This window comes from Zootoca vivipara, chromosome 13 (assembly GCF_963506605.1).
Source record: "Zootoca vivipara chromosome 13, rZooViv1.1, whole genome shotgun sequence".
Classification (NCBI taxonomy): Eukaryota; Metazoa; Chordata; class Lepidosauria; order Squamata; family Lacertidae; genus Zootoca; species Zootoca vivipara.
In genome coordinates this window covers 27,394,380-27,415,641 of record NC_083288.1, presented here as the reverse complement: position 1 = coordinate 27,415,641, position 21,262 = coordinate 27,394,380, and the positions used below count along the sequence as shown (strand labels likewise).

The window sequence follows — 21,262 nt, the reverse complement described above, 5'->3', positions numbered from 1 at the left end:
GAGAAGAAACAGAGCAGAGAGTGTACCTATATGGGCCATAAAAGGAACTGGAAGGAATGGGTCAAGGAGATACAACATGGTTCCTCAGAAGCCACACCTGTCAAGCTCAGTAGCAAAAGAGACATTGCCTCCTCAGCCCATAGCACCACTATTCAGCATTACATCACACTTCCTGCTCAGTATTGCCCTGATTCTTCTTTCAACTTTGCTCACTGGCCTTTTATTATTATTTATTATTTATACCCCGCCCATCTGGCTGGGTTTCCCCGGACACTCTGGGCGGCCTCCAACAAATGCAAAAATACATTAAAATATCACAGATTAAAAACTTCCCTAAACAGGGCTGCCTTTAGGTGTTTTCTAAATATCAGGTAGTTGTTCATCTCCCTTGTTCCACAGCCCAGGCAAGGAAAGCATCTTCTGTACCTAATACAAATGCTTCTTTTCCACTTCTACCCTATATATATTAACAGTACAATCCTATGCAATCTCACTCAATAGTAAACCTCACTAAATCCCCCAATAAACAGATGAGAACATGATGTTGCTCTTTTTTTAAAAAAAAGTTTTGATACTCCATACGACTGAGTGCCACCAGGAAAAAGGCCATTGCTTCTGAGTCAGCATGTTCTCCACAGCTTCTCTCACAGGACAGGAGCTTCCAATCTTAAAGTAAAGAAGCAGGAAAGAAGAAAACGGAAGGAGGGAGATAGTTCCTGCTGTGCAGTGTTGGGGAGGCAGAAGGAAATTGTTACCTGGACGTGCTGCACTGAAGGAGGGTAAAAACAGGACCCAGGTACAAACTAGGAGTTGAGTGATGAACCACATAGTTGCTGATCACTCCAGAGTTTGAAATCCCTGTGCTTCTTTGTGGTGTCCTGTTTTTAGCACAGTCGCCAATTTGCATTTATGGTTGCAAAACACTGCACTCCATAAATAGGCATGACACTCATACCAGACAAAGGAATCTCAAATACTAAATACTGGGACAAGAAACTCAAGAGAGGTGTGTATGTGCCAATCAGCTGGGCTGGGCCATGACAAATTAGCTCTGGTCTTTTCTCCCCTTTCCTGTATCCCTGCACTGCTTTGGCATGGGATTTCCCACATATGTAATACTTCTGAAATTGCAATGAGCAAATCATTAATGTTAGGTCTGAGCTATAATTCATTGCTAGCTACGGTACAAAGCCCTGAAAGCAACACCTCAGCTTCAGAAGCGCCTCATTGTCATTCTGAATTGACTGTTCTGTTCTGGGAGTGGGGAGTAGGGCCTTTTTTTAAAAAACTGGAACTCACCGGAACTGAGTTCCTGCACCTCCCAGGTGGGCGCCATTTCCAATATAAGAGCACAAAGGAGATGTTCCTTGTGAGTTCCAGCACCTCTTTTTCTAGAAAAATAGCAATGGCGGGGGGTGTTATATTCCTGACACACTGACTCTCCACACTCCCTTCAAGGACCTCTATCATTGCTGAAATCTATTAGCAATTCCAAGACATGTAACCATGGGTGTAGCCAGGGGAGTGGGGGGTAGCACTCCTAAATTAAGTAAACACATACACTTAACTAAAATTAGAAATAATCAGAATATTTGAAATTGAAATGCTTGCTGAAGACACTTGGATGATGTTGTGTCGCATTCTAACAACGCAACTGGCAACACAACTGAGAGATAGGGCATGGTTTCCACGAACTGATGGAAATATTTTCTGCGTCCATTAAAAAAAAAATCTGCTCGTTTCTGGGTTTGCTATATTTCAAAAAGTAAAAACCAGGGCACCAATAAAGTTGTTGAGCTTTATTTCTTATGAAAAATTGTTGAGCTTTTTTACGAAAGCACAAAGAAACCATGATTTTTCGATTGGCGTATCTGTCTTCCTCAGCCATGCACCACTTGTACAGGATAGTGGTCATTCAGTACCTTGCAGAGAACAAAGATCCAACTAAGGTCGATGATGGCAGGGGAGCATCTCAATGGGCTATGCTTGCTGAGTGTGTACAGAAAAATTGCATTGTTACAAAGGAGGAGTTTGAGAAAAAAAATGCTGAAAAGGCTTTCAGCAAATCCAAGAAAACCTGTTATATAACAAGCAATGCAATGATGCAACAAGCTCAACATAATTAGGATGAACTCAGTTCCCTCAACACCCTTTAATTGAAAATGGGAACAGGGTCCAATTTTGTTCTCAGAGCACCCTAGTGGAATGAAGTGAAGCTGGGAAAAGCAAACAGCATGAGAGATTTGTGTCCGGTTCTATAAAAGTGTCTGAGATTTCAAACATCTTTTTTGCAAAATGAACAATTCCCTGCCCTTGGAAATGCAGGCTTCTCTGAAACTATCTTATTGATTCATGCAACAGTTCCAGGTAATCTTGTTGATCAACAACAAACTAATTCTTGTTATTAATCTAAGGGCTGTGTCACATATTACATTCTGTAGATGCACATTTAAAAAGTTTTACAAATATAAAGTAGGAAAGCAATAAACATATGAGTCATAACCTGGGAGACAGGACTAGCACGGTTCCCAGTTGACAATACAGAGGTACCTCGGTTTATGAAAACAATTCTGTTCATAAACTGAAGTGAACTTTCCCATTGAAAGTAATGGAAAGTGGATTAATCTGTTCCAGATGGTCCGCGGAGTACTTAAACTGAAGCGTTCATAAACTGAAGCGAACTTTCCCATTGAAAGTAATGGAAAGTGGATTAATCCGTTCCAGACGGGTCCGCAGAGTACTCAACCTGAAGTGTACTTAACCCAAAGCATGGGTGAAATTGGTTCCAGAAGTCTGTTCATAAACTGAAGCATTCATAAACTGAAGCAAACTTTCCCATTGAAAGTAATGGAAAGTGAATTAATCCGTTCCAGATGGGTCTGCGGCGTTCGTAAACCGAAAATTCGTAAACCGAGGTTCCATTGTAAACTCAATATGCCACAAGTTCTATGAAATGTTCTTTCTATTCATGATGGGTAGTCACAAATATGTGCAAATGAGAAACTATTATACATTCTATGCATATGGTATTTTGTGCCACCAACATTTCTCATAGTGAAAGAAGTAAATGTTGAGTTTTTTTATCAAATGAACCCATTTCAATCAAGGTTTAGGCCTGATTTGGGCACATAAACTGCTTTGATCGCCCTCTACGATGACCTCTGTCAGGAGAGAGATGGGGGAAATGTGTCTCTGTTAATTCTCATTGACCCCTCAGGGACTTTCAATACCATCAGCCATGATATCCTTCGAAAGTGGCTGTCCGAGTTAGGAGTGGATGACACTGTCAGTCTGCATTTTTTTAGTACAGTACAGAAAGTATTGATCTGATGTGTTTGCATTAAGTTCTATCCAAGGAGAGGGGCTGAGAAGGTAGAATTTTCAAAGGAAGTGACCACAGTTGAATGGGGTGGCAGGGCTGTCCCCTTCAGGGCTGAGGGCATTGGCTGGGCATGAGAGCTTTGCTTGGTTGGTGCTGGCTTTAACTAGGGTATCTCTGAATACTGAATCATACTCACTTTATCTACTACAGATATTTCTTTGACATGAACCAGTGAAAGTGAAAGACCCATTGGGCAGCTTTTGGATGTTTGGGTGAAGTGTGTGATAGAACACACAAACTCTCACATACAACCAGCCACATGTACATATTTTCATTCATCCTATGAAGACTATGCAATCTCATTCATGCAGTTGCAAAAACTTTCTCCCGCGCTCATCATATTTCATAGTGATCACTCATCATACTTTTTTTTTTATGCTGCCCAGCAAACTAAAAGAAATGTTTTATTTTTGTAGCACAAAGATACAATTTGACAAAGATTACTAATTTTCCAATGCCAAATCTTATTTATTTTTAGGCCACCTCACAGGGTAAAGCCCTCCCAAGACCTTATATATCGGTAACAGGGTCATGATTCTTCTAAATTATTGCAGCACAACCCACTTAGCAAGGCTTCTAGTCAGTGCCCTCAATGATCTTTCTTTTACCCCTCCACCTGATGTTATCCAAAAAGGGAAACTGGAATCGCGGACTTTTATTCAGGAAGGTGCCACCTGGAACTCCTGGAAAATGAGAACAGAGTAGTCAAAATATCATGAATGTTGAACAGTTCCAATGAAACCTATAGCCCAAATGATTAAAAAATGGAAAGGATTCTTCCACCTAACAAGTTCTGGGAAGTACAATAGATTTACTTCATAACTATGAATTTATATCTTCAGCAAACCTGTGGACACTGTGACCCAGAATTCTCTCCCCATGCTAAACATCAGTGACTCATCATAGCATTGCCTTTTAGCATTTCCAAAACTTACATTAGAGTCATATTGGAAGCAGCATACATTAAGTTTTAAGCACCTGTGGAGATTGGGCGTTTCCCAGATCCATCCCAGTTTGATCAACTGACATCTACTGAATGCTCAGTACTCACTGTACAATGTCAACTCATTTCTACAAATGTTAGTCATGCTCAGAATAGACCCACTGAAATTAATGGGCATGGCTCATTTCAGTGGGTATACACAAAGTACATGTTAGTGGGATATGACCCACTGCACTTCTAGATGTATTTATACATAAAATCTTGAACAATGAAGAGAGTTCTGCCACTATTAGCAAAAGCCATAGCCCACAAACAATCATGTAACCACAAGGCCTAAATTGTTGGTTTCTATTCCTCTCACTGTGCAGTCACAAGACTGTGTTTATGATTTCAAGCAAAGATTGTTGGAATCACGGGAGCAGGTGTCTGCTGTATTCTGTTTTTTAAGGAATTCATTAGTTTGCACCAGACATACTATTGGGAAGACCCTGTTTTCTGAGTGCATGTTCTGGAAGTTGGGCAATAGGGACAGTACAGGATTCCTTTTGTTGTACTGACCTCCCCGCTGCACCAAGGATTCCCTGCCTGCGCTGCTTCAGGTCGTGGCGGATGTGCTCCTGCAGACACCTAGTTTGGTTGTCCTGGGGGATTTTAACATCCATGCTGACACGAAATTACAAGGGGCCACTTGGGACTTTGTGGAAAGCATGGCCTGCATGGGGCTACCCCTGAATAAGTTTGGTCCAACTCATAGCCATGGACATGCCTTTGACCTAGTGTTTACCTCTACAGATGTTGGTGATCTGACACTAAGTAAAAGTGAAACAAAAGAAGTGCCATGGACAGTTTACTTCTTGGTGCAACTGGACTTCTCCACGACCCTTCCCTTCTGCAGGGAGGTGGGACCGATTCGGATGGTCCGTCCCTGCCACTTAATGGATCCAATTGGCTTCCAGACAGTGGTGGGGGATGTTTTATCCCATGTTGATGGTCTTTCAGCTGATTCCATGGGAGCCTGCTGGAATGCAGAATTAACCAGGGCTATTGACTGTCGGGCTCCGAAGCGCCCTCTTCCACTGCATGGAGCCCGGACAGCCCCATGGTTTTCCCCAGAGCTGAGAGTGATGAAACAATCGTTCAGATGGCTAGAGCACTGGTGGTGGAACAGGGGCGTACCCAGGATCAAAACTAGGGGGGGCAAGCCATGGTCGTTCAGTGGCGGGGCCAAGGCACGGGAGGGGAGGGGCCACAAGTGGGAATGTGGGCGGGGCTACAGGGCCAACCCCCTAAACTCTCTCACACAAAATCCCCCTGCTCTGAAGCAGGGCCATCTGTAGGCCCGGGTCCGGTGGCGCGGAGCACCAGGGCGCCAGGCCACCAGGGGCGCCACTGCGCCCGCTGAGAGGCGCGGTGGAGGCCGACCCAGGCGTGCCTCTCAGCTGTTCAGCGGCTTTAGGCTGCTTTCCGGAGAGGCGCGGGCCTGGGGGTGCCTCTGCTGTGCGCAGGGGCGTCACAACAGAGGGCGGGCAGCACCCCCTGGCCCAGGGTCGGCCCTACGCCCAGGCTGGGTTGCGCAGGGCTCCGGCCCTCCAGGCGGCAGCCACACAGTGAGCTGCGCCCGCCGTGCCGGGGCGGGTGGGGGCACCAGAGGGATCCGTACCACCATGGCGCCAGGTATGCTTAAGACGGCCCTGCTCTGAAAAACCGCTCCCATCCATTTACGGCTAGCCACCCCCCTGAAAAAAACCCTTTGGGCCCCGCTTTCCCTCCTCCAGGTCCCCCTGAAGCCTTGCCAGTTCCCACCCTATATATCTGGGATGGGGAAGGAGCTCAGAGGTCTGCTAGTCCTGGGGGACCACCCCCCCCCGTGGCCTGGGAGGATACTGGGGACCCCCCCGCCAAGCTGAGACCCTCAAAGAAGAAGAAGAAGCTGCCACCGCTGCCTCCCCATCACAAGGGAGCAAAAGATGGGAAAGGTGGGGTGGCACAGCGCAGGCGAGCCCCCCCCCCAGTTGCGACCCGGCGGTGGCAGCGGCTCCCCCACCCTCAACACCCCTCTCTCAGCAGGGGCAGCAAGGGAGAGCGGCTGGGGGGGTGCATTGCAAAGAAGGAAACAGCAGCCAATGCCCAGAGAGGGCAATGCACGCAGGGGGAGTGGAGAGCTGTGCCGCCCCCCAAGGCAGCTCCTTTCCTATTGCCGGTGGGGGGGCGGCGAGGAAGGGTCACTGCCGCTGGGCTACCGCCGGCAATCCGGTGCAAATGCCCCCACGCAGCTTCCTTGCAGCAGCCATGACCACCGCCTTTGGGCGCCGCCCCCCACTCCTCCTTTGCAGGCTTCTGCAAACCGAGGCTGAACTGGCTCCTGTCGGTGCACTTCCTCTCCCATCCCAGGAGGAGTCTCAGTAGCAACTCCTAACTCAGGGGGGGAGGGGGTGCGGAGGGGGGAAGGGGGCGATTCCCAGCCCGCGGCACCGACGATTGCAGTGCAGCCTACCGGGAGGTAGAGCGCGGCAGCGGCTGCAACCAATGCAGGGAGCCGCGTCTCCTGCGCTTGCCAGCCCAGCAGAACTCTTAGACAGGAGAGGTTGCCGCCCGGCAGGGCTTTCCATTGGGAGGCGCGAAGGCTTTAGTGGGCGGGGATTGGTGCAAATTTAGGCAGGATGGGCTGAGAGGAGGAGCCGCCGCCGAGGAGCCGCGGCACCAGCAGCGTTTCCTCCCCCCTCCCCTCCTGTGTCAACAAGCGGGCGCCTGCGCAGGGTATTTGCTTCCCTAGTCGGGCCCACAGTTTGGCCTTCTAGGGGGGGCTCCTTCCCCCTGCCCCATGCTGGGTACACCCATGTGGTGGAAGACTCATTCTGAATCAGACCAGACACAGGCTAGAGCTCAATGTCAAGCCTACCAAGAGACAATGGTGATTGTGAAAAGGACCTTCTTCACCGCCTCTATTGAACCTGCAGAAAACAGCAGCAGGAGACTCTTTCAGGTGGTTCGCAGTCTATCAGAATCACCTTTGTCACCGGGGCCTGGTAGCGACCCCAAGATATCCTGCAATGCTTTTGCAAAAAAATCAGATAAAGTCACTTAGATTCAGAAGGAGGTAGATTCCACCATGGGAGCAGGGCCGGGGCGGGACAGTGCTAGAGTCCTGTCTAGTCATGTTATATGGGATCAATTCCAAACTGTTACCTCCGAGGATGTGGACAGGGTGCTTGGACGAGTGAAACCGACCACCTGTCTCCTTGATCCTTGCCCATCCTGGCTAATAAAAGTGAGCTGGGTGATGGGATCTGTGGGGTGGTGAATGCTTCCCTCTGTGAGGGAGCCTTCCCAGACCCACTGAAAGAGGTGGTCATTAAACCACTTCTTTAAAAAAACATCTTTAGACCCAGCCAATATGGCCAACTATCGCCCAGTCTCAAATCTACCATTCTTGGGCAACGTGATTGAATGGGTGGTTGTTGAACAACTCCAAGCATGCCTGGAGGATGTGGACCATTGAGATACCTTCCAATCGGGATTCAGGCCTCACCATGGGACTGAAACTGCCTTGGTTGCACTGGTTGATGATCTCTGGCGGGCTAGGGACAAACGTGAGAGCTGTTTCCTAGTTCTGCTGGATCTCTCAGCGACCTTTGATAGCATTGACCATAACATCCTTCTTAACAGGCAAGAGGGGCTGGGAGATGGTTCCGCTCATTTCTCCTGGGCCGTGTCCAAAAAGTGGTGTTGGAGGATCAGTGTTCTCACTTGTGGGGTGCCTCAGGGTCCTGTCCTCTCCCCCGTGCTTTTTAATGTCTATATGAAGCCGCTGGGGGAGATCATCAGGGGTTTGGGCTGGATGTTCATCAGTATGCAGATGACACCCAGCTCTACCTCTCTTTTAAATCAGAACCAGTGAAGGCGGTGAATGTCCTGTGTGAGTGCCCGGAGGAGGTTGGAAGATAGATGGCGGCTAACAGATTGAGGTTGAATCCTTACAAACAGAAGTACTGTTTTTGGGGGGACAGGGGGTGGGGGGGTGGGGGACTCCCTGGTCCTGAATGGGGTAACTGTGCCCCTGAAGGACCAGCCTGGGAGTCATTTTGGACTCACAGCTGTCCATGGAGGTTCATGATAATTCTGTGTCCAGGGTGGTTGTCTACCAGCTCCATCTGGTACGCAGACTGAGACCTTACCTGCCCGTGGATTGTCTCACCAGAGTGGTGCATGCTCTACATATCTCCCACTTAGACTACTGCAATGCACTCTACGTGGGGCTACCTTTGAAGGTGACCCGGAAACTGCAAAAAAGGCCTCCTGCTGCCGCCGTGCTGCCGGAGCACGATTTCTGTTCTCATTCTGACACAAAGTTCTTAACCTGAGGTACTATTTCTGGGTTAGCGGAGTTTGTAACCTGAAGCGTTTGTAACCTGAAGCATTTGTAACCCGAGGTGCTACTGTACTGTTTTGGGCAGACACGGTCAGGGCAGGAGCGGGGGACTCCCTGCTCCTGAATGGGGTAACTGTGCCCCTGAAGGACCAGGTGTGCAGCCTGGGAGTCATTTTGGACTCACGGCTGCCAATGGAGGTGCAGGTAAATTCTGTGTCCAGGACACAGTGTCTACCAGCTCCATCTGGTACGCAGGCTGAGACCCTACCTGTCTGCGGACTGTCTCACCAGAGTGGTCCATGCTCTACTTATCTCCCACTTGGACTACTGCAATGCACTCTATGTGGGTCTACCTTCGAAGGTGACCCGGAAACTGCAATTAATGCAGAATGCAGCGCTAGACTGGTGACTGGGAGTGGCCACTAGGACCATATAACACCAGTCCTGAGAGATCTGCATTTCCAAGCACAATTCAAAGTGTTGGGGATCACCTTTAAATCCCTAAACGGCCTTGGTCCTGTATACCTGAAAGAGCGTCTCCACCCCCATCGTTCAGCCCAGAAGTTCAGTACGTGAGTTCAATATCATTTCTTTTTCTATAATTTCTACCACACCACTCATTCTCATATAAGCCCACAAAGCTATTATTTACTGTGCACCAAGCTATTACATATTACACGTCTACCACTCTTAACCACTACACCACAGAAAGCTGACATAGGCTGGATCAATACACAGGGGGGGAAATTCTATAAACAAGTCATAAATTAAATCATTATAACAAAAGAGAAAAAACTATGTAAAATTGCACAAAGTTTTGTGCTCTACAATGCCAACTGGTGTCACATGCTTATAATGCAGTCATTGCATTGTAACATGAGCAATGTAGCTGAGTCCAAACTGAGTAGGATGCTAGATCCATCTAGCTTGGTATTTTCTACTCTGACTGGCAAGGACTCTCTTCCAGCCCTACCTGGAGATTCTGGGGAATGAAAGTTTGATGTTTTACATGAAAAGCAAGTGCCCCCAAGGTGGGGCTTTGAGGTGTTTCACATCAGTCTTCCCCCAACAAGTATGTCCACTGGCCAGTGGTGATGGGAACTGCAGTTTAAAATGTCTGGAGGGCACCAGATTGGGGGATACTGAATTTCCCTCTCACTCTCCTTGGCCTACAAAGTGCCTTGACTAATTATTCATCCAGCCAACAACTCCTGTTATTCCAGGCTCCAGCATCATGCTCACTGGTATCAGCACAGTAGCTCCATTTCTTGTCCTTATCATAGCTCCCTGTTGTCGCACACCAGGAGAAAATTATCTGCGAATCGTCATTGATGCAGGTATGGAAGGTTTCGCCCCTGAACACAAAGGGGAAGGCACAGGGTCGTCCACCATCGTTACCTCCATACTCTAGAACCAAACAGAGTGAGATTATATGCATTGAAACATATTAGTGCTGATCACAAAATACAAAAAATAAATAAAACAAAAAGAGCACAGAAAGAGTTCTACTGCATCAGACCAAAGCCCCATCTAATCCAACATTTTGTTTCCACGATGTCCAATCAGATGCCTATGGAAAACCCACATCTAGCTTTAAATCCATGAGGAGGATCTATTTACTTTATTTCCATAAAATGGCTATGCATATGTGTGACATAGGAAATCAGAAATAGAAGAAAATACAGGTCACCTTTAGTTTTACAATGTTTCCAGCCATTCATCCTTCGGCTGTCATGGTCAACTGATGTGGCACACCACATATGTTTATCGTTCCGCATGGTGCAAGAGGAATAAGATACATCTTTGTAAACAAATGGGAAGACACAGATATTACGAACTGAAATGGAAACAGGACAAAGGTATAAGAATAAGAACTACAAGTCATCAACTGGAAACGGTGTAGCTATCATCCATGCATGTGTGACAACTGTCTCAATTTCCAATTAATCAGCATTCAGTTTTCTAGTCAAATTGAAGCTGGTTTAAGAAAATCACACACCAAACAGCAGAAACTACAGCATCAATATGGATCGTGGCTACCGTAATACCATGTGAATGTGGCTTTAAAAAGTAGCAGTGAGTGAGCAGTGGATAGAGAGCAAGCCACAGCTTCTCAATCTGTCTCCTGCGGTGGGCTGGCATTCCCCCCTCCCCAGTGCGCCAAAGACTGGTACCATATGTAGTCACTGGAGCATCCCACCCAACCTGGGCTGTGGTAGAGGCACTTGGGACCAGCAGCCATGCTTTCTCAGTGCATGTCTGAGTGCTTATTTTCTTATTGATTTTGCCCACCAGTTTCCCAGGAAAACCCAATCTTTACCACTGAATCGATTCAAATTGCAATTGGGGTTTTCCATGGATTGCCATTTGCTCCTTCAGGGGTAAAGAGTTGGTTTTCAGGGATGCCAGCTCCAAAAACAAGCAGGCAGATGTGGACCTGGAAGGCCTGGATGTGGAACAAAGGTAGGTATTGCTGAGCCTATTATTATTATTATTATTATTATTAACACTGGTTTTTGAATAATGCAGCTGAGTCCTATATCATTTGCTTTTCTATAACGTCTACCACACCACTTATTTTCATATAAGCTCACAAAGCTATTATATACTGTGCAGCAAGCTCTTATATAATGTGTGACTAGTGGTTCATCTAACTCAGTGGTTCCCAACAGGTGGTCCGAGGACCCCCAGGGGTCCGCGAGCTATGCCAGAGGGGTCCGCAAAATGCTATTAGAATAAAAAATATATTAAATATATTTCATATGATAACAGATTTTTTGTTTTGGCTGCTTCCTGCATGAGCAGAGTCTAGTGCAGAGTCTGTTTTGCAAAGAGGCAGCGCGCACATTCTACTAACGCTCACCTCCCCAAGATGCTTTGTGCGTGTCGGCTTCATTTGTGCGCTACTGCGCAGGTACCCTGTCTTCTCCATTCCCCTCCCTCCTCCCTGGCGCGCGCTGCCTCTTTGCAAAACAGTAGTGTTTGTAAACAAAGCAAGCATTTTCTTCCATGTGTTTCATGAAAAACAAATAAAGGAATTGGCTCGACATGAGGTCGGATTTCAGAGTGAAAGTTTCAAGTTTGGAACCTAATATTTCAGAAATAATGGACTCAAAGGACAGATTTAACTCATCTCATTAAGAACTGAAAGTTAAAACTAACTGTATACAGATGGAGTACTCTGTTGTAACTGTAAAAAAACGTATAAATATAAAATATAAAAAGACTCTTAATTTGGCTGTCACTTTTTAATTTTAGGATTAGGAATTAATGGGGGTCTTTGTCACAATAGCGGCTCGATGAGGGGTCCTCGAGAAAATTTTGTTGGGAACCCCTGATCTAACTAATCCTGTTTTCACTGTTCTGAAGATTATTTACTCAGTTCTCTATGGTCCTATCCAAACCTGACATCTCAGATGTCCTGGCCTGAACCTGGAACTGTGCTCAGGAATGCTAAGACTAAGCAAACTTTTCATCAGAAGATAGAAAGCTGACAGAGACTGGATCAACACACAGGGGGGAACGCTATAAACAAGTCATAAATAAAATCATTATAACAAAAGAGAAAAATCTGTGAAATTGCACAAAGTTTTGTGCTTTATAGAGCCAACTGGTGTCACATGTTTATAATGCAGTTATAACATAACATGAGCAATGCAGCTGAGTCCAAACTGAGTCAGACGCTCGATCCATCTAGCTTGGGGTTGTCTACTCTGACTGGCAAGGACTCTCTTCCAGCCCAACCTGGAGATTCCGGGGAATGAAATTTTGATGTTTTGCATGCAAAGCAAGTGTTCCCAATGTGGGGCCCTCCAGGTGTTTCACATCAGTCTTCCCCCAAAAAACTATGGCCACTGGACAGTGGTGATGGGTACTGCAGTTTAAAATGTCTGGAGGGCACCAGATTGGGGAATACTGAATTTCCCTCTCACTCTCCCTGGCCTACAAAGTGCCTTGACTAATTATTCATACAGCCAACCACTCCATGGTATTCTTGGCCCTGCTTCATACTCACTGGTATCAGCACAGTAGCTCCATTTCCAGTCCTTGTCAAAGTCCCCTGTTGTTGCACACCAGAAGTCCTTGTGCTTCGTATCTTGATCGATGCAGGTATAGAAGGTTTGCCTCTTGTACACAAAGGGGAGGACACAGGGTGCTCCACCATCATTGCCTCCATTCTCTAGACCCAAACACAGTGACATTATATGTATTGAAACATACTAGTGATACAAAAAAATACAAAAAAACGGGGGGGGAGGGCCGTCCTTCTGACTGCTCTCCAGTGGCGGATCCTGTCATTTCCTTCCCAGCTGCTGTCATTTCCTCGACGCAGTGCTGAGGCTCTCACATGCTGTCAGAGCCTCTCACCTCCCTCTCTACTTCCTGATTCCTGTAATCCTATCCGCTACTGGACTTTCTGCTCTGCGAAGGGCTCGACCTGAGGAGGGGGGGCTGTTCTCTATAAGCCCTCCCCCTTACACAGATACAGTATATAAACCATGCCATGGATCTCCTTTGCAAAGGCTTAGAAAGAAAGCTACAAACCAAGGACATAAGAATTGGTCAGGAGCCTGTGACAGCAAGTGACAATTCCTCAATTGACAATAATGTTAAAGAAATAAGAGACTATAAAGAAAGATTAAGTGAATGAATTCAGTTATACTAGATATAAAACAAGACATGAGGATAGCTGGCATTTATGCCAATGTAATATCAGTAATATTAGAAAAGATGACATGTGGCCTTTATGGTTTATGCAATCTATCAATTATTAATGGAAAATATTTGTACAAAAGCGCCTCTTAGGTAAATAGTTTGAACCATATTTTCAAATTAACATACTGGTGATTTGTTTCATTTCTTCAGAGATCTTGTTGCTTGAATCAAATTTTATCTGATCCTTGGAAGCAGATTTGTAATAGTTCGGGCATAAGAAAGATCTATACAAGCTACATACCGGTTAGTCCCAAACCTGTTTAAGAGCACAGAAAGAGTTCTGCTCTATCAGACCAAAGGCACATCTAATCCAACAGCTTGTCTTTACGATGTCCGATCAGATGCCTATGGAAAACCCACATCTAGCTTTAAAGTTCATGAGGAGGATCTGTTTACTTTATTTCAGTAAAATAAAAGAAAATACAGGTCACCTGTATTTTCACATGATCTCCAGCTCTTCATTTCTTTTTTCGTGCCCTTGTGAACTGATGTGGCACACCATATCGAATGATGATGATCCGTGGTGCAAGAGGAATAGGATTTGCCATTGTAAGTAAATGGGAAGACACAGGGCTCACCAACTGAAATGGAAACAGGGGGCAAAGGTGTAAGAATAAGAACTGCAATTCTTTAACTGGAAACAGTGTAGTTATCATCCATGCATGTGAGACCCCTGTCTCAATTTCCACTTACTCAGCATTCAGTTTTATATACCCTGTTTCTCATATTTTAAGACATACCCATAAAATAAGCCATAGCAGGATTTTTAAGCATTCAAGGAATATAAGCCATACCCCGAAAATAAGACATAGTGATAGGCGCAGCAGCAATGCCGGCCGCAGCAGCAGGAGGAGGAGGTAAAAAAATAAGACATCCCTTGAAAATAAGCCATAGTGTGTTTTTTTGAGGAAAAAATAAATATAAGACATGTCTTATAATATGAGAAACACGGTGTGTATATATATATATATATATATATATATATATATATATATATATATATATATATATATATAAGCTTTGGATTACAAATCATTATATCTTCACTTCAACTTCACATCATATAAACCAACAATTCCAAAGGGGGGAAAAATTAAAATAAAAAATAAAAAAGGAAAAGGAAAACCATTCTAATATAAATGACATTGTAATAACTTTAACTTCCCTGTTCCATCGTAGATACAGAGCAAGCCACTGCTTCTCACGCTGTCTCCTGTGGGGGGCTGGCATTCCCCCCTCCCTACTGTACCACAGACTGGCACCATATGTAGTCACTGGAGCATCCCACCCAACTTGGGCGGTGGTAGAGGCACTTAGGACCAGCAGCCGTGCTTTCTCAGTCCATGTCTGAGTGCTTTTATTTATTTATATTTTTTTGCCCACCAGTTTCCAAGGAAAACCCAATCTTTACCACTGAATTGGATCAAATGGCAATTTGGGTTTTCAAAAGACTGCCATTTGCTCCAATATAGTGGTAAAGTGTGGTTTTTCAAAGATGCCAGGTCCAAAAGGAAGCAGTCAGATGTGGACCTGGAAAGCTCGGACCTCTGCCTAAAAATGTGGAGCAAAGGTAAGTATGGGTGAGCCTATTATTATTATTTTATTTATACCTCATTCACACGCTGCCTTCAGATGTCTTCTAAAACCAGCAGAAAACCATGACCCATTTTTGCAAGGGAAGGTTGTGGCAGTTTTTAAGGGGAATGAATTTTAGTCCACCCTTAGCTATACATGCCTGAGGTTTAGTTTAAGGGCTATAGAACCTCTATGAAGGCTGCAATCCTGCGCACACTTACATGGGAGTAAGGCCCAGGGTTGTTGTTTTTCAGCCAGAACTCTCCAGAACTCAGTTCTAGCACCGCTCAGGTAGGTGCCATTGCCATTATAACAGAACAAGGGAGCTGTTCATGTTGAGTTCCAGGCACCTCTTTTTCTAGAAAAAAATAGCACTGGTAAACCCATTAACTCAGTGGGACTTACTGATGGGTGGACAGACTGTAAGTCATCTTTTCCCCACTAAGACAGGACCATGGCTAAACAGAAGTTTATGCAAGTGATTGCTAGCTGTCAGAGATCTTTTGAAAGCAGAGATCAATGATCCACTAGCCTCATTAAGATGAATCAGAAACAATTCATGGAATATTTCTTACCCACAGCTTCAGTCAACAATAGTAAGAGGCCACAGGTGAGCAAGTGGAATGCCATGATGGAGCCCATCTCTTCTCTAAGGGACTCTGACAGGCATAATGCAGGATGGGTACTTTTTTTAAAAGCCCCACTTAGCCCTTCCTTCCTCCAACTACAGATGTCTGATGTTGGCACAACCACAAGAAATGGCATATGTTTATATTACCCAACAGCAGCTCAGTGTACCTCATTATTTTTTGTTTCCTCTTTGTACACAATGCCAAGAACAAAGGGAAGTGGATCTTATCTTGCAATGAGTAAATCAGGAAGCTTCCTTAGAAAAGGATTACATCTGACCTGAAATCAAGAATTATTCCCTCTGTGCTCCAGGAATGATGTATCGACAGACAGACAAATTCCTACTATACCTTTGCTACCATTATGATCTGGGGAGTGGAGGGGGGTGAATTAAAAGCCTGTAATATGCAAATTATACATGTTTATGACATTATTTACACAGAACTGTATCTCTCCATAAAAGTCCACAAAGGAAACACATAGAACAAAAGGAGGTGGTTGTTTCCTGATGTGGTAGAATGCTGCCTGAGAAATACAGATTTGGAAAGGTGTGGGGTTGGTGTATGATAGTAGCGTGGCAAACCCGCTAATCCTTAGGTTTAGCTAGAGTAATACTGGCAAACCAGTACAGTGTGAGAGATAGGAAGGTGAGGTATGGGTCAACTGTGCTGGGGGAGGCTGGATGCACCTGGAAAGGTTTGGTTCGAACTGGTTGGATCTAGCCTGACAGGGAAAGATCGGGATGGGTCATGCTGAGGTGAGAAGAGCACAATGAATCCTTATGGGGAGTTTGGAAAGTTACTGAGGATCACAAGACTGAGAGGAGGGGGATGTTTGATGAGAGGGACATGTGACAGGTATGGGGTGTGAGAGATGTGCCACTAGCCACTTCCTCTATGGTGGAGAAGTTAGGGTGTTGGCAGGAAGTGACCTGTACCTGTACATGTTTATGCATGAGGTTTGCTCTGTGATTGGCTGGAAGTTACATCGTGAGTTAATGTTTACCTGTCAAAGCTGCTGCTAATAAATACAGACCCCCGAGCTTTGCCTGGGGTTGGTCTTTGTGGAACTCAGCCTTGTCTCATGTCTCATTGTTGGATCTAACCATTGCTACAGAAAGGTACTCTTTTTAGCCTATATGTTGGTGCGTAAGGCCTTTATGTTGACCAGTGAGGCAGCAGCTATAAGCTACAACGAGAGTTTCCATGTATATGTTCTTGGTAACTCAGTAAAAAACCCTTGCCGTGCCCCCAAGTGCATTGCTGTGGGTTATCTACCCCCACACACCCTACGTCAGCCCATGACCTATTTGGGCTCCTCCTCCCCCCACCTCCTACCCAGGGCTCCATTTGGGATAGTATTTAATGGGCTGTAGACCTGAGGCCTAGTATGTAAAATGGAGCCAAGGCCTCCTGTTTTACAGGATCTCGTGGCAGAGGCGGGGTTTGTGGGTGTGTTGTGTTGTTGTGGCTTATCCCTGTGACTGGCCCCATGTGTCCTGATCCATGATCTATTCAGTTTGTCCCCCCCCCCATGACCGGTGTGGTAGTGTTGCTAAATGGTAAAGTAAAAAACCCTTGCCGTGCAGGGGCCTACATAAATCAAAGGCTGTGCTGTGGTCTGTGCCACACACACACACACCAGGCAGGCCCCGACCTCCACTTGGCAATGTTGGTTTTTAGGTAGGGTTTTTTTGGGGGGGGTAGTGGTGCTAAATGGTAAAGTAAAAACCCCTTGTCGTGCCCCCAAGTGTGTTGTTGTGGGTTCCCCCCCCCCGGGCCTGTCAGGGGCCTACATTAAACAAAGGCGTAGTGGTGTGATAATGGTCGTTGATGATGATGTCATTTGGTTTGTGGGTGTGGCTTAGATTTCACAGGAAGGGAGGGGGTGGAGGAGGGTATTACGCCACTTGAGGGCGCTGTTTGAGTTGGTGGAAAAGCATGTCTGTACCTGCGCAGGTGTGTGATTTGAGGGATTTTTGCCAACAACAACGCTCTGGGAGTGGCCTGGATTGTTGTGTCAAAATTTCAGGACGATCGTTCAAGCGGTTATGGAGAAAAGTGTCAAACGCAGTTTCACAATTTTTACATTTTTATATATATAGATTGAATAGGATGTCCCTATTTTCATTGGAGAAATGTTGATGGGTATGTAGTAGCCACTGGGGTGGGTGGGTAGGACAATCAGACAATTGATTATTATTGCATATACAGTGGTACCTCTAGTTACGAACTTAATTCGTTCCAGAGGTCCGTTCTTAACCTGAAACTGTTCTTAATTAGAGGCGTGCTTTTGCTAATGAGGCCTCTTGCTGCTGCTGCACCGCCTGCACACAATTTCCGTTCTCATTCTGGGACAAAGTTCTCAACTCGAGGTAACTCTTCCACGTTAGCAGAGTTTGTAACCTGAAGCGTTTGTAACCTGAGGCGTTTGTAACTCGAGGTACTACTGTAATTGCAAACTGTTTGGAGAGGGATCCACAATGATTTATCACATGCTTATTATCACAAGCTATCCACATGCTTATTTTAAAAGCCAACACACTGCTATTGGCCACAGCAACAAAGTACTGCTTGGTAGTGCTTTTCCTCATAACTATTTTTTCCATATAGTTTAATGATGCACAATCTTGGCTTCTCCTGATAGCTCAGTTTTTAGTATCATGGGCTGATCTTGCCAAAAGTTAGCACTGGGCATCTTTATAAAAAATTCTTTATAAACAGGTTATATTTGTCTCTAGCTTTAGTCTCCATCTCAGAAACAGGAAACTTCTTATCCCCATTTTGCATCTTTCAAACAGGATTCTTTTAAAAATCGCTTCAACCCCATTGTGGAATAATTGCCTTCCAAACTGTCCTGACATGAGCAACACTTTTACTCTGAATCTGTGTTTAGCTTTATGCGACCCCAAAGTGAAAAAACAAAAACAAAGACATCTTATGCAGGTATCATGCTGTGATATGTAGCAGATCTGGCATGATCTAAAGAAATCATGCAATTTTTGCAAGCTCAAGGGAATGAAGGACACTCGCATAAGACGTATGTATCTTTCGCCTGCTGTTTGGTTGTTTTAACTGTATCTTGTTTTGAAACTCTTTCGTGGGTCTATGGACCACAATAAAGATATTTGAATTTGACTAGCATAAGAAGAGAAAGAGGTTGCAGAAAAAGGAGGGGGAAAACCAGAAGGAAAATGAGTGAGAACATCCATTGGTGTCAATCGAAGTTGAGCTTTGCAGAACTATGAATATAAGAGACCGCATGCTGAACTGCTTATTCCATTAGTGCCCTGCACTGACCAAAAAAGTCCAGGACTCACTTCATTTGAAGACGGCTGAATATAGCAATATACTCTGAAGAAAAAGCAAAATTGATTGTGAATAATGTCTTAACACAATATTTTGATATTACAAAAGGTACTAGACAGGGTTGCCCACTTTCACTATTGTTATTCATCACGGTCCTGGAGGTATTATTAAATAGATTGAGAGAGATTTCAACAATCAAAGGTATAAGATTGGGTGCAAAAGAAAAAGCCTTTGCGGACGATCTGGTATAATAATAATAATAATAATAATAATAATAATAATAATAAATTTTTATTTATACCCCGCCCTCCCCAGTCAAAAACCGGGCTCAGGGCGGCTGACACCAACAGAACCACAATAAAACATAAAAACAATTAATTAAAATACAGATTAAAATACAGTATTAAAATTTAAAGTGCAGCCTCATTTCAAGTAGGCCATAAGTGGCTGACACCAACAGAACCACAATAAAACATAAAAACAATTAATTAAAATACAGATTAAAATACAGTATTAAAATTTAAAGTGCAGCCTCATTTCAAGTAGGCCATAAATCCAAGCCATGAGGGAGAAAAACACAGGGGTCAGGCTGAGTCTAACCCAAAGGCCAGGCGGAACAGCTCTGTCTTGCAGGCCCTGCGGAAAGATGACAAATCCCGCAGGGCCCTGGTCTCCTGGGAAAGAGCGTTCCACCAGGTTGGGGCCAGTACTGAAAAGGCCCTGGCTCTAGTAGAGGCCAATCTAGCCATCTTATGACTCGGGATCTCCAGAATATTATTATTTGTGGACCTTAAGGTCCTCCGCGGGGCATACCAGGAGAGGCGGTCCCGTAGGTACGAGGGTCCCAAGTCGCATAGGGCTTTAAAGGTCAAAACCAGCACCTTAAACCTGATCCTGTACTCCACCGGGAGCCAGTGCAGCTGGTAAAGCACTGGATGAATGTGATCCCGCGGCCGGGACCCTGTAAGGAGCCTCGCTGCGGCATTCTGCACCCGCTGGAGTTTCTGGGTCAGCTTTAAGGGCAACCCTGCGTAGAGCGAGTTACAATAGTCAAGCCTGGAGGTGATCGTCGCATGGATCACTGTGGCCAGATCGGGGCGAGAGAGGTAAGGGACCAACTGCTTGATGCGGCGGAGATGGAAAAATGCCACCTTTGCTGTGGATGCAACCTGCGCCTCCATGGAAAGGGAGGTGTCAAAGATTACACCCAAACTCTTGACAGAAGGCGCTGGTACCAATTGAGCCCCTGCAAAAGATGGGAGTTGGCCCCCCAACCCCATGTTGCCCCGACCTAGCCAGAGGACCTCTGTCTTCGAAGGATTTAACTTCAGTCGGCTCCCACATAGCCATCCAGCCACAGCTTCCAAGCACCTGGTGTGTGTGTCCGGGGCCGAGGCAGGGCAGCCGTCCATCAACAGATAGATCTGGGTGTCATCAGCATATTGATGACAACCCAGCCCAAAACTCCGGACAATCTGGGCAAGGGGGCGCATAAAGATATTAAAAAGCATTGGGGAAAGGATTGCGCCTTGCGGGACTCCACACACCAAGGGGTGCCGCGGCGACAACTCCCTCCCTAGCGCCACTCTCTGTCCCCGACCTGAGATGAAGGAACGCAGCCATTGTTGCACTGTGCTCTGAATCCCCACGTCGGCAAGGCGGTGGTCTAAAAGTTCATGATCGACCATATCGAAGGCTGCTGACAGGTCTAAAAGAATCAGCAGTCCCGACCCACCTCAATCCAGCTGTCTACGGAGATCATCTGTTAAGGCGACCAGAGCTGTCTCGGTCCCATGACCAGGGTGAAAGCCGGACTGAAATGGATCTAGAGCCGATGTTTCATCCAGAAACCTACCAAGCTGTTCGGCAACCACTCTCTCAATTATCTTACCCAGGTACGGAAGATTCGAAACCGGGCGATAATTGGATAGATCTAAAGGATCTAGAGATGTTTTCTTTAAGAGTGGACGCACCACTGCCTCCTTCAACTCCTCTGGGAAAGTCCCTGTGCCCAGGGACAAGTTGATGATCTCACCCAGGGGGGCCCGTACCTCATCTGGACACGCTCTAATCAGCCAAGACGGGCACGGGTCCAGGGAGCAAGTGGTGGGCCTTCCAGCTCGGAGGAATCTGTCTACATCGGCAGGGAGTATCTGATCGAATTGGTCCAATACTGAACTCGAAGACAGTCGAGGGGCCTCCAGTTCCGTTATTGTATCCAAATTGGCAGGGAGGTCACGGCGGAGTATCAAGACTTTCTCCGCAAAAAAGCTCGCAAATGCCTCACAGCTATGGGTCAAATTCGTATTTAAATTTGGCGTTCCTCTAGGGTTGTTAAA

At 45.8% G+C, this 21,262-nt stretch overlaps 1 protein-coding gene across 3 annotated transcripts; it reads right to left on the bottom strand.

The window, feature by feature from the left end:
* Positions 1 to 903: 903 nt before the first annotated feature.
* On the bottom strand, positions 904 to 12,916 carry LOC118094638 (epididymal sperm-binding protein 1-like). 3 transcript variants are annotated; one of them, XR_009558464.1, is made up of 5 exons: positions 12,710 to 12,916; positions 10,385 to 10,531; positions 9,937 to 10,101; positions 2,747 to 4,065; positions 904 to 2,655 (listed from the first exon to the last, which is right to left on the bottom strand). XR_009558464.1 is itself a non-coding variant. In XM_060281532.1 (4 exons), exons 1-4 carry the CDS (start codon positions 12,894 to 12,896, stop codon positions 3,959 to 3,961), a joined length of 606 nt encoding a protein of 201 aa, XP_060137515.1. In that variant the 5' UTR covers positions 12,897 to 12,916; the 3' UTR covers positions 904 to 3,958. The 3 variants fall into 3 exon arrangements, 2 of the variants coding, with proteins under 2 accessions (XP_060137515.1, XP_034991085.2); XM_060281532.1 differs by having other exon boundaries at positions 904 to 4,065; XM_035135194.2 differs by having other exon boundaries at positions 904 to 4,065; positions 10,385 to 10,495.
* Between the last annotated feature and the right edge of the window lie 8,346 nt (positions 12,917 to 21,262).

Coding starts and splice junctions, on each gene's coding strand:
- LOC118094638 (XM_060281532.1), bottom strand. CDS start 12,896: ATGTCACTGTGTTTGGGTCTAGAGAATGGAGGCAATGATGGTGGAGCA. Junction 10,532..12,709: donor GAGCTACTGTGCTGATACCA/GTGAGTATGAAG, acceptor TTTCCATTTCAG/TTCGTAATATCTGTGTCTTC. Junction 4,066..9,936: donor GAGCTACTGTGCTGATACCA/GTGAGCATGATG, acceptor CTCATTTTCCAG/GAGTTCCAGGTGGCACCTTC.